Consider the following 16,257-nt stretch of genomic DNA (forward strand, 5'->3'; position numbering starts at 1 on the left):
TGTAATTAGTTTGTTCTCCGTGGACTTGCAGATACCTTCAGAGCTCGTGTGGAGAGCTGTGGGTAGAGTTGTGCCAAAAGGAGAGAAAACTTCACAAGCAGGAGATTAGGAAACCAAAGCAATCAGAGCTGATGGTCAAGGAGCTGTGCAGAGTTTTTTTTAACCATTCTGTTTCCTTCCATGTGATTCCATGTCTTTATCAAGCCCTCCCGTCAGAGTTTGAGGCTAGCTTTTGCTGTTTCGGTGTATTTTGTTCCAGGGCCTCACAGAAAGACCACAGCTCCTGGTAAATACTTCCTTATTTCTGTTTCATCCCCTCATTCCTTCTGTCTGGCAGTACTTGGATCAGGAGGCCACCAGCATTCCTAAGGTGGTAGAAAGTAGACTTGCATAAAAAACGTGACATGGAATAGAATATTGCAAACAGGACACGGCCCATACAGAGTAGGGACCAGAGAAGCTTTGTAGGTCCAAACTTGAAGGGTAGCATAATCCTCACAGACCCTACTGTGCGTGGGAAACTTTTGAAGATGTCTTGGATGTCTTGAAGATGTCTTTTGAAGATGTCTTGGAGGGTCTGGTTGAAGAGGCAAAGTGTGCAGTGTTCTCGCTGATGGGATTTGCTAGTTGCAGCAGGAATTAGAAGGCCTAAGTCACTTTGGGACAGATGCAAAAATCTGTAATAACAGTATCTGCATCTGACTTAGTCATGACTGAGGAAGGAGCGTGGGTTTTGGAATTACGGCAGCGTGACTTCCTGGTGATGGTTCCATGCTCCCCAGGCTGCGGCTCACCTGGAGACTGCACGAGCCATAACAGGCAGTTTCCCAGTGAAGGAAATGTAAACTGTGCTGCTGGCTCTCCCCTGACTCAGGACAGAGGCTGCTGGTTGCCTTTCATGCTCTTTTAACTCTGATATGGGAGCTTCAGGCAGCTTTTCATGACTTTGTAACCAACCTACACGGTATCATCCACCCACGAGTGCTCTTTCCTGGCGCCCTGTCACAGACAACTTTTCCTCATAAACATCTGGCATTTATTTGCTGTCCTACCGGGAGCTCCCCCTTCGCTGCTGTTGCTTGGAGGGCTGTAACTCTGCACAGTCACATACCAGACACGGAGCCGTCATGTACCACTCCAGGTACTCACGGGAGACCTGACACAGCTCAGCCCCGACCTTGGGCTCTTCCTGCTTGGGCACCAGCCACAGCAGAGATAGAAGAAGTAAATTCAGCTTTTACCTCAAAAACCACGAGGGAAATCAGCCTGGGCTCAGCTCTGGAGGAAAGCAGCGTTTAGGGGACTAAAAGCAGAGGAAAGCTCATCATTATGTTTTCCAGCAGCTGCAAAGTAATCCCAGACCCAGATGCCGACACAGGGAGCTCCACTCACTGCTGGCACACAGGGATAGGCAAATATTAGCAGGACTGAGAACTCACCTAAAACCCTAGAAGAAAGGAGTTTCCCATAATATATCCCCCCAAAAAACTTAAAATCAAGCAGCTCTTCGGGGTTTCATCCATCTAAAAGGGGTACTTTTGCAAAGTGTTTATGGCTCTTCAATTAATCACAACATACGCTGCGTGGAAAGGAATGCCCTCCCATACCAAACGGCTCCCCGGTGCTGCAGAGGGAAGTGGCTAAACTTCCACCAGGGAATGGTTTGATCCCAAGCAGTAATGTTGGAGTTTGGGATACACAGCCTTTGTGTACAACCAGAAGAACAAACAGAGCTAAGTGCCTTCCCCTTCCAGAGAATTCAGATCGTGTTCACACGCGCTGGGACGGAATGTGTGGGGAGGCATGAAGAGGTGGCACCAATGGGGCTGGTGTCTCCAGCTGCAGAAAACAGAAAACCAGTTTTATGTCTACAGACACAGTCAGCCAGGGGCAGGAACCTTCTGTTTTACATAAGGAACCCCCAAACATCGCTGGAAACAGAACTGAGGGAAAATTATCACGTCATTTTTGCAAAATATAGAGCAAAAGCTACATGACTGCTGAAGCCATAATCATCAAGATCCTTTAGCAATGAGCTGCTATCTTCCAGATCTGCACAACCTTCAGTTTTGGAGACCAGGAATGCAGAGGGGGTAATTTTGGGTTTTTTTTAATTGCATAGTAGAGTTTAGTTGTAAGAGGCAGCCAACTGCCTGGTAGGTAAGTGAGTGAAGAAAATTGTCACCGGTCCTGTGTTCATGTGTTTACGAGGCTCTGTCCAGTGTCACCTGACCCAAAGTCATTCCCAAAACCACTGTTAGTATCACTCACATGCTGACAATGCACTGGGAAGTATCTCAAAGGGGTAGAGGACACTGAAAACAGCTGCTCCTATGTCTTCTTCCAGATGTGCTTTTTCCTGTGTCAGCTTGTGTTCTCACATTTTTCTCTTGCTTCTGGACAGGACAGTATTTTCAAATCTAAGAGAATTGTGTTTTCAAGTGATAACTCTATAAATAAATAGCTAACACCCAGATGACTTTGGTCAAGAAAGAGAAAAACGTGACAGTTGGCCTTTGCAGGAAGCCAGTTCCCAGGACCTGGATTTTATGGAGTGTTGGAAATAGGGATTGTACTTTGTTTGACTGGAGACTCCTGTCCTCCTTTTGCTGCCTAAATTGCTGTATATAATTTCTGTTGTGAGATGTGTGGGTTTGTCATATGTGAAAATGAACTGGTGGCTCACACATCTTAAAGACAGGTTTGGGCACACGCAAACACACTCTTTAACTTTCTCTCTCTCCCTCTGAAAATCTCTGGACACTTATACCACAGTGTGAAGCTGCTGCTGTGGCTTAGTTCAGTTGTGCTGTTTTATAACCTTGCTCTTGACAAGTTACCAACTCCCGCTGATTTTTGCCTTAATTGCCAGGGGGACAAAGGTGCGATGGGAATCCCTGGGCGGCCGGTAAGCCAAACCCTTTTTTGTGTGCCTTATCTTTCCCATTCTCTTCTAACCCCCAGGATTTGGGGGTGCGGGAGGGTGGCTTTCAAGATAATCCTTGTCAGTTTGGGCAAAACTACTCTCCCTGAGCCCCACACCTGAGGGTTTCCCCTGGTCTTGACAGGGGGACCAGCCCTGCAAGCCACATACATGCTGGGGAGGTGTTTCCATTTCACCTGCTGTACTATCCAGGTCCTCCTCTGGTTCAGCATCCCTGTTTGGGTGTCTCCTGCTGCCACCTCGTGCGTCAGCTGGGCTTGCTAACCCTGGGTTTCCTAACATGCACCCCTGCTTGCCACTGGCAGCTGCCCCTTCCAAATAACTCTGCCCTGAGCAAAGGGGGCCATCCCCTGCCTGACTGAGTGCTGTATTTTGGAGCTGCTCCTTGCTCGGGCATCCCATGGCGAGGACGGGGAAGAGGGCCAGGGCAGGAGCGGAGGCCACCCTGCTCATCCCAGCCCCATAGCCAGGGTTGTGGGGTGGGAGAGCGTGCCTTTGCTGCTGACGCCTGTGTTTGTCTCTCTCTCCCTTTCTCTTCCCTACACCCTCTTGCATGTGGCTGTGACGGCTGCCACTGACCCAGGGACTAAAAGGGCAATCCGGAGAGAAGGTGAGTCAGCTCCTTGTAGCCTGTAGCACCCCCAAACTGTCCTCTTCTAGGGCCAGCCCAAACTCCTCTGTCACAGTCATGGCCACTGCAGCCAGCTTTGGGCTTCCCCACCCCTGGGCTGCCCTGTCTTCCGTGTCAGTGCAAGCATATTTCCCAAATTCCTTCCAGGCCACTCAGCCTCCAAAGATGCTGTGTTTCTTGTTTATGACAATTTACTAACAGCATAAGAGCCAGTGGGCACATGCAGGGCTTCCCTCAAGGCTTCCTGGATTTTAACCACTGACTTTCTCCCCTCTGGCAGCTCTGCTTGCCCCAACAAACCTGCAGCTCCCCTCTACCTGCCAGGTTAGCCTGATCCCTGGTGCAGGCGGGAGCAAGGAATAAAAGTGGCACAGCACGCTCCTATTTCTGACACAGTGGGACCTCTTCCTCCTGAGGAAAGCTGATTGTGCAGTTTAAGTCTGTGGGACACCATCTCACAGACTGTTTGCTGTGCAGTGAGTTGCAATTTGTACCTAAAGAGAAGTGCTGGTTTACAAAGCGATCCTGCTGCTGGCGCCCGTTTTCAAGTGTTTGGCATTTCAGTGATAGTATGTTTTCCCCAGAGCTGTGAGAGTTGGAAAATGGAGGTGTTTGGGCTCCGTGAATAACTGAATAATGTTGTGTAGAAATTTAGAAAGGTATGGATATTTACCTGACAAGGAGGGTCATCTATGCAGTACAATACCACACCTGTCTGCTCCTCTTCATAATAGATAGAGAGAAAAACACAGCAAGGAAGGGTAAAGTAGGATTGAGATTCTTCACCCTTGTGTTCACTGTTTGCTCATTAGAGCCAACCAACATTATCCAACAGATCAGAATTTCCCAGCTGAAGCCGTTCTGCTTTTTTCTCTGCATATCCTTGCATTTGTTTCTGGCCAAAGTTTTCATGAAGGGACAGCAGATAGAAACAAGCAAACAATGGGAAAAAAAATCACTCCTAATTGCCCCTGCTTCCCCAAAGCCCTGCACGAGATCCGTAAGTCTTTGGCAGTCCACAGCTTTGTTTTGCAGGGTGCTTTGCTTTCTTGCAGGCTGCTTGGCTTATGGGATGCTCCATCCCAAAGCTCCTCAGCCCTGGGCACTTCTGGAGCTGCCTCTCAGGAATACACCATGTTTCCAAAGAGAGTGACATGTCCTGCCCATCACACGCCGTGGGTGGCTAGGAGTTGGAGAGGCAGCTGTTTCCTTTTCCAGCAAGCACTTCGCTTTGTTTTCATCCACATCTCAACTGAGTTTAAGAAGTATGCAAGCAAGGCATTTCTGGAGGCAACCAAATAAGCTGCCTGCAGCTCCCATTTCCCTGGAGCCCAGCACATCCCTCTTTTCTTTTCTTCTGCAGGACTCAATCCTCCTGAAACTCGCAGGAAGGAAACAGAAAGAGTTTCAGGCCATCTTTCACACTTGCAATGGGGCAGAACCTCTGTTTTGCCAGAAAGTGTTTTATGTGTTTATACTTCGCCTTGCTGTGCTGCTTCCATTTTCTGGCACATCTGAGCAGCTCTCAAGGACATCTTTTCTACCAAAATGTCAGGCAGGAGCTAGGGGAGGCCAGAACAGCAGCTGCCCCATAAGCCCTGAAGATCTCACACCTCAGGCGCCGTCATTTAACCCCAGTTCTGACAGGAGTATAGTTGTCTTTGTGTTTTCCTCTCCTCTTCTCACCCCTTTTCCTCTGCTTTGTCTCTCTGCAGGGTGCTCCAGGAGAAGCCGGCATGTCTATCATCGGGCCTCGAGGTCCACCCGTGAGTGGCTTTTCTCTCTATTTTTGTCTGATACAGGATGTGGGCAGGTTACTGGGAAAGACTTAGGAGAGGAGGAGCATTAAGACTGAGCATCAGCTGGAAAGAGCAAAAACCCCTGTATGCTGTGGTTTCCGTGCTGAGCCAGCCTTGGTTTTATTCTGCTATTATATACTATATATAACGAAATTACAGCTCATATTCTAGAACAAATGAGGAACCCTTCCCTCAGCAAGGAAACCAAATTCCTGCTTTTAAAAGGATGAAGCATATTTCATTTTTGTAACAGGGCTGCTATCAGTTTTGGAGAAAATTTACCCTTTGCTTGGCTGATTTCAGCCTTTGGCTTAATCAGCAGGGAACAAGCCCTCTGATTTTACTGAAGAGCAGAATCAGAGCTAAGCTGGTGACTGGGGAGCTCACAAAGACAAAGGGTAGTGCAGAGGTCTTTGTCATGTACCCAAAATCTTGGAAGCTCTTTGTCAGCATGGTTACTGCTTATCTGACTGAGAAAAGGCAGGATTTTGCACCCTCTTCCAGTAAAAGTGTCCCTACAAGGTGCAACGAGTCAGCCAGTCAAAACTTTTTGCAAGGACAGGGTTATAAAAAAAGACCAAGATGAAGGGTCATAGCGTTTACTTGCCCTAAATGCTGGTTGCTTCTTGCACTGCGGTTCAGCCATCAAGCCTCTGCTTTTGTGCGGGTGCAGCCAGACCTCTCCACTCCATCCGTGCACAGCCTTCACCAGACATTTCCATGAAAAAAGACCTGGAGATTCGATTCTCTCCCTCCCAGTGGGCACTTCCTATTTTGATTAACCTGTGAAGAGCACCGTCCTTGACCTGCAGAGAGGACGGGCTGCTGGCAACCTTTGTTTCACAGCAGAGGTCAAGTGAGCGAGACCTAGGCAGTGCGAACACTTGGCTACATCTGGCTTTCCAATTAACTTCCCAAAAGCCCCACGACAAGCGTTCCTAATAAAAAACAGCTTTGCCGGTCCCCAGGCCCACCTGCCAGGGATGCTGGAGTTTGAGAAGCGACAGAACCAAAGCCCAGGACCCAAATGGGTCTCCTCAAGTGTTTTATGCCTAGCAGATGGTCCCTGGCCACATGGCCAGGCAAGGAAGAAGGGCTGGCAAGTCTCTCAAGCCAGGGTCTGAGCAAGACCACCCTGCTCCACAAACAGCAGACTTTGAAGGGTAAGCTCCCCGCTGCTTTTGCTGTTTCTCACAAGCTCTGGCTCTCAGCCTTCTGAACAGTGTAATTATAGTAATCAGAGAGAAAAGCCATCAGTTCCTGTCCATGCAGGTCCTGCAAAGGAGACAGTTTTCTTGAAGGACACGTGCCTGGGCTGCAGGACAATTTTGTCGGCTTTGGTGCTGCTGCCTTTGCTGCCGTTTGGGAAAGTGCAGAACACGTTGCATCTTTAAAGCAGCGGTAAAATTAGATGGCAAATGGGGTCTAAAATGGGATTTTGCCTACACCAGTCAAAGCCCTGGGGTGCCAGGACTAGCCTAACTCCACAGTTTCCCCCTGCAAAGCCTACTGTGAAGATGATCCAGTTTCCTGGGGAGCTGGTGATAGGTCAAAAGGATGGCTGAGCACTGAAGACAAACATGGAAACCCTGGCCAAGGGGCCACTCGGAAAGATGTGGGATGACAAATAGTTTCCAGATTTTTGTTTGGAGGTTAAAGTTTTTTGCTTGAGCTCAGAGCTGCTTAACTCCTGGCCAGAGAGGGACAGTGCGCCGATAGTGGCAGAAACAGATGGTCTCCATGATTTGGCAGCTCCCGGGATTACATACTTCATACAATCAACATTTTAAAAAGGAGACAAGGAAAACCAGCCACCCAACAAAAACAGTCTCTTGGAATCGCTCGCTGCTGAACTGTTGTCTTGGCGTGATATCGTGCAAATCATTCTGCTGTCCTCCAAGGAGAAAGAGGCAACAGTCTGTAGTCTACAGAGGAAGCCAAATTGCACCATTTCCAGGTTTTTCTCCCTAATTCTTTTTTTAGCACTTTTTCTTAGGGAAGTGTCCAACAGGGAACCAAAATTAATGAATTCTGGCTAGGCTCTTCTTGCTTCTTGCCTTTTCAGAAGCCAGCGGTGGACAGATCCTTTAATTTATAGCCTATCTCCCCTTCTGGTCACCGGCCAACAAGGCCAGGTGGTTTTGTGTGTATCTTGCAAAGCAAAGCTGACCAAGTTCTACTTTACAGAACTGAAGGAACAGTGCAAATGTGATTAGGTCCTGCTAGCATTGCATACAAAACCAGAACTCTTCAGTGCAACATGAGGGATTTTGTGGTGGGGCATCCCTCAAACCCTGCAAAGAGGCTATTTGGGCCCATCCTCTGCAGGGATAAACCTTCACTGAGTCTCTCTGCAGACAAAGGGCGGCTGGAGGTGTTACCTGAAGGTGAAAGTTTTCCCTATCAGTGCAGCTCTGAGGTCTCCCAAAGGATGGTTGTTGCTTCGCTGTGGCAAATCTCAACCTCACAGCCCAGGAGGCCCATTCCCTCCTTCCCCTTCCCTTCCCTCAGCACCACATGGGATCGCTCTAGATAAGGCAGAGATGCACCCTGTTTATGCCCAGCTCTTTTCCTAGGAAACCCCTGTGGGACTCCAACAGTCCAGTCATGGTAGCTCAAATTGCTGAAGAAAGCATTTTTTTCCCCCAAAATGAGGGAACACATAAGGAAGCTGGGAATTTTGGCATCATAGCACGGCTTTGAGGGTAGGCAAGATACCATAGTGGTCACTTGATGACCGTGGCACAGGATTTAGCTCATCAGGCTGTTTCTATCTACATGAGTGTGCTTCAAGATCTGCTGAGGTCTGGGCCAGATGGACAATATGCTTCCTGGCCTGGCTCATGCTTGTTTGGGAACCAGACTGCAAAGTCCTTAAGTGAAGTGGTATCTTTCCTGGATACCAACAAAGCCACGGTAACTGTAACCTGGGATGTCACAGGCCCCAAAAATTGAAGAACTATGAAAAATTAACAGCCAGGACATTTTCTCTTTTTTTGGCATTCTTAAGTAGGGGATGAAGAAGCTGCCAAGTCAGTGTTTGCTGTGCTTGATCCCAAACTGGTAGCCATAGCTAGCTAGCCAGGAAGGGGTGGGGGGAAAAAATCTTGGCACTCATGTTCCTCTCATCACATAACCTAACTCTCCTTTTTATCTTAGCTCTCAGAGGATTAAAAAAGCCCCAAAACCCACAAAAAAGCCCCAAAACAAAACAAAAAAATCACACACACACACACACACACAAAAAAAAATAGAAAAAAATCATCTCCAGAATTATTTGTGAGGAAAGTGAATGGGCTGGGACATGAGGGGAGGAGGAGGAGGAGAAGGATGGTTGTATTTAGACATCAGTGACCTGCAAGGCTTGTCTAGCACAGAACAGCACCCTTCATTAAACATCTCAGGTTTATGGCAGCAAGAATTGCCATAAAATGAGCTCAGCCTCTGGAATATACTCCAAAAGCCTAACATATGGGCTAGGGACACCCATTTAATTAATGTAGAAACTTCAAGGAAACTGCTTACAATCCAAACTGGAGCTGCTCCAGCATTTTCTTGGCCCTGTGCAAATTGGAGTGGGGAGGAGAGATTTCCCCTCCTTCCCAAGACACTTTCCCCTTGGAGGGGAATTGGGTATCTCTTCAGTGAGCTGTAGGATAATTGGTCAGAGGCAGGAGGAAAGGCTCTGTAGAGAGAACTTAGGATCCAACAAAAGTCATTTCAGTTCCTCTAAACTGTTGTCTCTGTTTCATCCTTCCCAGGGACAGCCTGGAACGAGAGGTTTTCCTGGATTCCCGGTAAGTGTAACTCTTAATTTATGAGGTACGGATGTGTGATATTACTAGCAAGCCTCATAAGTGCTTGCTGTATCTCATCATTTCTTCCTGAAACCAATGATCTGATATCACTGGAAAAAGCAATGTTTTCTTCATTTGTTTTTCTGCTCCTTTTTTTTTCCTTCCTTTTTCTTTTAAACAATACCTAGGGAGGGAAAAAAACCCAAACCCAAACCAACAAACTAAATCACACAAGTCTGAAAGGAATTTAATTAAAAAAAAGAAAAGGCCCCAGGTGTTAAAATAACATAGTTAAACCCAGATCTGTTTGGTAAAAGAAAACCATCCTAAGAAATACCCCTATCCCAAACAAGAAACAACCCCTAGGGAGGGGAAATTCCACCTTTAATTGAGCTTTTAGGTGATATTCCAATACCAGCAAATGCCTGGGATGCAAAAAGGGTCCTGCCTGTTGAGGGTCAGCTGGGAACTGTTCAGCTAGGCTGGACACCCTGGTCATGCCAAAGGAAAAGGACATAAGACATGAGGGGGAATTCTTCTCCAACGCATTTGCAAGGGGTCAGAGATAATGCCCCGGAGAGGACAAAGCATATTTCATTTCAGTTCTACAGTTGCTGGCAGCACTCTCTGAAGCACTGAGGCCGCTGAAGAACTCGAACAGTTGCTATTTATTCATATGCATTTACCCTGGACAACTAGGAAGCCTGAGGCAAACACAAACACCCCCTACATCCCTGCTCCCACCAGGCAGCTCAGCTGCCGCTCCGGGACACTGGATGTGCCAGAGCAGGTCTGCGGGGGAGACTCTCACGCCTGGAAAATGGGAGGGATTGGCAGCCTCTGAGCTGTCTGACCGGGCTCCACGGCTCTGCCCGTTGTGAAAAGGGGAGCTGTGAGCTGCCCCTGGGCTGAGGAGAAGCAGATCTCTCCGGGCCCTTGCGGTCCTTTGGCTTTTGGAGGAGCAGAAAGCAAGTCGGCCCAGCTCATGAGAAAGTGCCGGGTGGGACAGCCCGGCGGAGCCTGTTTCCCATCAAACAGTACCTTCAGCATGTGCTGAGCTGCATGGCATCCCTTCCCTGGGACACTTTTATTATTCTGTCATTTGCAAAAATCCCTCTTGCCCCAAGGGTGGGTGCCCTTTTAAATCAAAGTCTTGAGAGAACTGCTGATATTCAACTAGTTTACCAAACACTGTAGAACTTAAAATTCTGAGATTTTTTTGCAAATTGCCTATGAATCCCTCCTTTCTTCTATTCCTGATTCCAGCATTGCTCCCTAAACGTGCTGACAGTGAGCAGGTCCCTGCTGATGCAGTTTGAAATCTGGGCTGGTACTCGGCGGGCCAGGGACCTGCCAGGACTTGACAGGAGGCCAGGGAGTCACCTCACGGCACCCCAGCCCATGCAGTCTCATGGCACATAGTGCTTCCTGGGGCAGATGGACAGACACCCCGGGGAAAGCATTTCTCATCATTTTTCATCTTTTATTTCAGGGCCCTATTGGTTTGGATGGCAAACCGGTAAGCAAAGAACTCTGCAGGCTTCCTGCCCTGCCTCCTGCTAGGTCCCACTGTGCTGCCAGCCTGTCTTACGCCGTATGTTTTAAGGGGAATATTTTGCAATGCCATGCACATGCATGGATTAAAAGAAAATTAGGAGCTTGGCAGGCAGGAGGATGCCACAGATGCCTTGGGGGAGATGCAGGAGTCAGAAGATTAAGGAAGGCAGAGCACGGCCTATTCCTTTCTAGGTAAATCTATAAAATAGCAGTTCACAAGTGCAGCAGCCTGGCTGCTGCAGGGAAAGCCTTAGCAGGCCCTCCCACCCAGAATCAGAGAGGCAGAGCAGATCCCCGAGGTATCAGCCCTCTGCCTGAGCCAACAGCTTCCTTCTCTTTGCTGCTGTGCCGACAAGAGCTGCAGTGAGGAGGGAACGATCCTAAAGACCTCTGTGACACCTCCATACTGTCCTTAGAGATTTGCAGTAGAAACCCAAGTTCTTCCCATCCTTCAGAGAGTTGGGCACAAGTGAGCTACTTCTTCATGAACCCAGTGGACATGAAACCCACAGCTCCATGTAGCAGCCATGTAGCCAGGTTCCCCACCACACTCCTCTAGTGCCGTAATGGGGAAGGAGCCGGTAGCACATACCTCTGGCTTCTAATTTCCTGCAGCAGGATCCTGGTTTTGCCATGAGGAACTTCACCCCCAAGAGAGATGCAGCAGCACCTTTCTTGTACTGCTCTGGGTACACACACTTCACTCAGCAGAAGCTGTTAAATCAACATCCTCTAGAGCATGCAGTGGCCAAAGCTGATGTGTGTTTCCTTTCTTTGGCAGGGCCATCCTGGACAGAAGGGAGAGATGGTAAAAATACGTATGTTTGTCTGCGGGGAGTGGGTTGGTTTGAAATGATGTGCCTCAGCTGGAAACAAGCTCATGGGCAGGGTAGCAATCTTGCTTCAGCTGATGCACTGGCTGCATCCCTAATTCTGTAACTTCATAATAGCAGTGCTGGGATACGTGTCTGTAATTTTTGCATTATGGCTATCACATTCGTCATGTCACAACAGCAACTCTCTAGTTACGCATGGGATGTGTTTTCCTTGCAGTTAGCAATTATGTTCTTTAAATATCCTCTGGGAGTTGACATTTTTGTGGTTGGCCTCATAGGACAAGTAAAAGTTGATGGAAAGATTTCTGAAAACCAATCTGGCAGCTTTCAACTTATCTAACATCAACCAAAAAAAGCTTATTTTTTGTATTAGATGTGATTCCCCCCCATCTCCCCCCCCACCCCCTTGAAGCTCTGTTTCATATGTGCATCATACTAAAATGCTTTTGGTTGAAAATGATAAACTTAGACTGCACTTTATGGAAGCCCAAATGCCATCTTGTTCCTCTTGACATCTCTGATGATGAAATCCCAAATATGAGTATGTCAAGAGAGAGGCTCTGTAGTTACCTTCGCTCACTAAAATGTTGAATGTTTTCTTCTGCTAATTCTGTAATTCTGCACTGAGTGTCAGTGTAGCCCTCTGGCAAGCACATGTTGAAGATCCCCCTCCCCACTCCCCTGTTGCACAATCCCAGCTCAGGCTTCAGTCCTAGCTGCCTCTGGTGCCACCCCAGTGCGTCGTCAGCCGAGGAGACCGCGCTGTCAGCTGAGGTCCTGGGAACAATAAGGGTGTGTTTTCCTGATGATTTTTCCCCTCTCCTCTTCATATTTCCCCCTGTGGTGCAGCCAGAGCATGTGTGCATTTTCACTCCTCCAGAGTAACAAAGGGAACCCAGATGTCTCTTGGGAATTTTCTTCACAATTGCTTTTAAAAGCTCAGTTGTTCACCTACTCCGTGTGCTGGTTTTTTTGACACTGTAAATGGAAAACCATCCCATGTTAAATTCTGTGTTTCTTTAAAGGGTGCTGCAGGTCCCAGGGGAGAACCTGTAAGTATCTCATCCCTATCTCATCTTTCCCCCTAATCCCTTTCCCCTTGCATTCACTGAACTCCTTCATTTACTGAGGCCTTTTTCGATCACTTTTCTTTTATAGGGACTCCCAGGACAAAAAGGAGAGAAGGTAATTTCAGTGGGGGCCTTGTTAAAATTAAAAGAGAGGAAGGGGACTTGGTGGACTTGGTGCTGCTTGATCTGACTGAGTGAGGAGTACCAAGAGCAGAGGGCTCAGGGGATCGGGGACAGGAGGCAGGGTGCTCATCCAGCGCAAATTGGCATAACTGCATTGTGTTTGATAGAGTCACAATGATTTACACCTTCTGGATCTGACCCTGCGTGCCTATTTTGGTCGCCTCTCTTTGTGGTTTAAACTCTTTCCTTTTTAATCCCCTTCTTTCACAGGGTCAGTGTGCAGAGTACCCGCACAGGGTAAGTCATTAGCGTTATTATCCTCTGTCCTGTGCCTTCCTGCATGTTAATCCTCCTTCGTTTGAATGGCTTTTTGTTGGAAGTAGAAATCGTTTCCTTAACAAGATGCGTCATCTGGGCCCCCAGGGCAGCGCTTGGCTGACGGATGTGTTTCGCAGAAAAGCAGCAGATAAGGTTTTCCAGGTTCTCTGGTTTGTTCCTGCCCACCAGAGCTGACCCCCTAGATAGCTGCTGTCAATTCTGCTTCCTGGAGGATCCTCCTGTGCTCTGTGCTGGAGAGGGGAAGGTCCACGTCCTCACCCCAAACCCCAGTGAAACCTGGGGGTTCTGGAGGAGTAGAGGTCACCCACCCAAGCCTTGAGCTGCTGCGTTGGCTCCGTGCTGCTTCCACAGCCTCTGCTCTGGTCGTGTGGCCTGGGGAAAACTCTGTCATCCCTCCTCCCTTTTTCTTCTCCCTCATGGCTGGTGTCATCCCTGCGTAGAGACAAGGGGAAGGGTTATGCTCCCTGCCTGACCGTAACCCTGCACCCCCTGGCCATGGTGGTCTGTCAGGTCTCCGGAGAGTTGGTCTCCATGGTGGTCCCCAAGCCTGATGAACTTTCTGCCTGCAAGGAAGAGGCTGAGTAGGAGGGTTGATGCCAGAAACTGTTTAATGAAACCCAGGATGTTGCCCCACCTGCCCCTTCATCTTGGCCCGGCCAGCATGTGCTGCAGCCAAGAGTCGAGAGAGAACATCATGGGGTTTGAGGGGATTTAACCAGTTCTAAAAACAACCGGAGTGCTGAAAATCCACTGGAAATGCATTGGAACGACATCATATGAAGTGGCTGGAATTTGTAATCTGGGTGTACAGGGAGACAAGCTTAAGAGCTTTCTGTTTATTTTTGATGGGCCTCTGGATAATCAGCTGGGCTCTGGTCCCTGGCCCGGAGGGAGCAGGGTTGGAGCAGCAGAGCCACTGGAGAGAGAGCTGGGCTGGCAGCAAGGGAGAAAGGGGGCCATGGGTAAGTGCCAGTCCCTGTGCAATAACAGCCGGTCAGCTGTGTTTATTTAGTGGGCTGGCTCACTAGATTGTTATGTTAAGAAGAAGCCAACAACACTGGTCACCCAAGCAGTGTCCTGAGTTCCTGTTACAGCCCTTGGCTCTGGCTGTCCCCGGTGCTCAAGGTGAAAAGCGGTGGCAGGACCCAAAGCAGCACTGGGAAGGGAGCTGGTGCATCCCTGGAAATAGCCTGGGCTCAGGCCTGGGGGCAGACACACTGGTTCGGTGGGTCAGGGCTGTAGCGTGACTAATGAGGCGCAGGGCTGTGACAGCGGGAGAAGGGTGGATACAAAGCCTCACATCCTGGCAGTGTTTCCTTGCCTCTCATGGAGATACTTTTGGTCTCATGAGGCACCAAGCTCAACATTATAAAAAGCCCATGAGTTGTTCAAGGCTGAGACATGCTCACGGGAAGGGTGACTGTCCTCAGATCAACTCAAGGACAGGCTGTCCTGAACTGCAAGTTCAGGGAGTCAAGAGGCACAGACCAGCCAGCAGAGGTGCAATTCTCTTTCTTCCTCCCTGAATGAAACTTAGGATGGGTCTTGTTGCAAAAATGTGACACTGCTGACCAAATTGCAATTTATTCTTGCTTTTCTGTTTGATAAGGTTCTTTGTCAGATGTTCTGGGTGAGGAAATGAAAACCAGCATCCTGACAAACCGGGGATGTTGTTTCAGTTTTGTTTCATATTTGTTTTCTTAGGAAGGAAATACAAGGTTAGGACATGTGCCTTGGCTCCCATTGCAGTTCCCTATTTTTTTGTCTGTATGAGTCTGTGTGGCCTGCGCTGCCGTGAGGGATGAGCCCATGCATTGGGGCTGCCCAGGCAGGGTGAGAGGGCCACTCGAGCTGCTGTAAAGTGCCACTAAGAGAAACGGGGGGACCAGCCGTGCTGCATTTGCTCTCAGAAATGCTGTGTGTCTAACTGACCCCGTTTGTCTCATGTGTCTTCACTGTTCCCCAGGAATACCTAAGCACCACACTTGCAGCCCTGCGCTCTAACCAGATCCTTACGCTGAAGGTTTGTGGGTAGCAGTCTGAAGGGACCCAGTTCTGATGCAAAGGCTCGAGGGTGCAGATCCAATATTGCAGACTGCCTTCTGAAAAAAAACCTCCCACTGGAACACAGAGGGAGCTGGGTGGAAGTGCCTTCAGTTTTCTTCTCTGAACTCTCCCACTTGTACCTGAATCCATCGCAGGGTCTTGTCTTGCCTGTTTTCAGGACTGGTTCTCTCCATTTTCCTCCTTATCCCTTCCAGCATCCTCCCTCAGCTTCCCTGTAAGCTGTATAATATTTCAGATACCCTTCAGCACTTGAGCAGCCAGGCAAAGCCAGCTTAGCTGGCTCTCCTGAGCTAAGGGGCCTCCTGCACTGTCTTTTAGAAAGGAGAGGTTTGCCTTTGGATCAAATCAGCCCAACTGAATTTCCAGCAGCACTGCTTTTAGAGTGATAGCTTGTGGCTGTCTGGAGCAGTGCGTTTGAACACAACCACCTGATCACGATGCTGCAAAATTGGGTTACCACTTGTCTTTGCAACAGGACTGGATCCTTGCCTTCACTGCAGACGTGAAGGCCAATGTTTAAAGGGAATAAAATGTGCTGCTTGGAAGTGTATGGTTTCTGCGGTGGGACACCTGTGGGCACACCTCTGGGATCTGAGCGCACAGCTCACGTGGGGAAATGTCACACACGGGCACGTTTTTGTGCCCAGGCACAGAAAGGCGCTCTCGCTTCTCCCTGTGTAAATCAAGAGCAGCTTCAATGGAAAACTGATAGGAACAGGGAAGTGGATCAGGCCAGAGCAGCATTCCTGGGCCTGGAGCCGGCATGGTGGGTGCCAGGGTGACAGCAGCGTGCATGCAAATGGAAACTGGATACAGCAAAAGGATGAACAAATGCTCCTGAGCTTTAGTACGTTTGATTTCTGTGTGTCCGGGTCAGCTTTGTGCCCTAAGGCAGCATTCCTGGCTATAAGCAGTCAGAAGGTAGTGATATTGTTGAGAAAGGAAAAACAAAGCGCAGGCTGCCAAGGCGATGCCCTGCTTAGGCATCCAGCCCCAAGGCCTGGTCTCCTCCCTTGGCCATGGTGGCTGTGTTCAAGTTAAGTGAACCAGCGCAGGATCTCTGTGCTGACCCCAGCTAGCCTTTCTCCACTCCT

At 48.8% G+C, this 16,257-nt stretch overlaps 1 protein-coding gene across 1 annotated transcript in view; it reads left to right on the forward strand.

Annotated features, from left to right (window-relative positions):
• Positions 1 to 2,878: 2,878 nt before the first annotated feature.
• Positions 2,879 to 16,257, forward strand: part of COL13A1 (collagen type XIII alpha 1 chain) — a 52,742-nt gene continuing 39,363 nt past the window's right edge. Inside the window, exons 1-10 of the mRNA XM_066191885.1 lie at positions 2,879 to 2,908; positions 3,528 to 3,554; positions 5,291 to 5,341; positions 9,136 to 9,171; positions 10,664 to 10,690; positions 11,510 to 11,536; positions 12,590 to 12,616; positions 12,723 to 12,749; positions 13,028 to 13,054; positions 15,063 to 15,119. Of these exons, the coding sequence (XP_066047982.1) occupies positions 2,888 to 2,908; positions 3,528 to 3,554; positions 5,291 to 5,341; positions 9,136 to 9,171; positions 10,664 to 10,690; positions 11,510 to 11,536; positions 12,590 to 12,616; positions 12,723 to 12,749; positions 13,028 to 13,054; positions 15,063 to 15,119 (327 nt within the window). The 5' untranslated portion in view covers positions 2,879 to 2,887. The remainder of the gene's footprint in view (positions 2,909 to 3,527; positions 3,555 to 5,290; positions 5,342 to 9,135; positions 9,172 to 10,663; positions 10,691 to 11,509; positions 11,537 to 12,589; positions 12,617 to 12,722; positions 12,750 to 13,027; positions 13,055 to 15,062; positions 15,120 to 16,257) is intronic.

Source organism: Chamaea fasciata, unplaced genomic scaffold (genome assembly GCF_029207755.1).
Source record: "Chamaea fasciata isolate MVZ Bird 193981 ecotype frontalis unplaced genomic scaffold, bChaFas1.0.hap1 SCAF_9, whole genome shotgun sequence".
Taxonomy (NCBI): domain Eukaryota; kingdom Metazoa; phylum Chordata; class Aves; order Passeriformes; family Sylviidae; genus Chamaea; species Chamaea fasciata.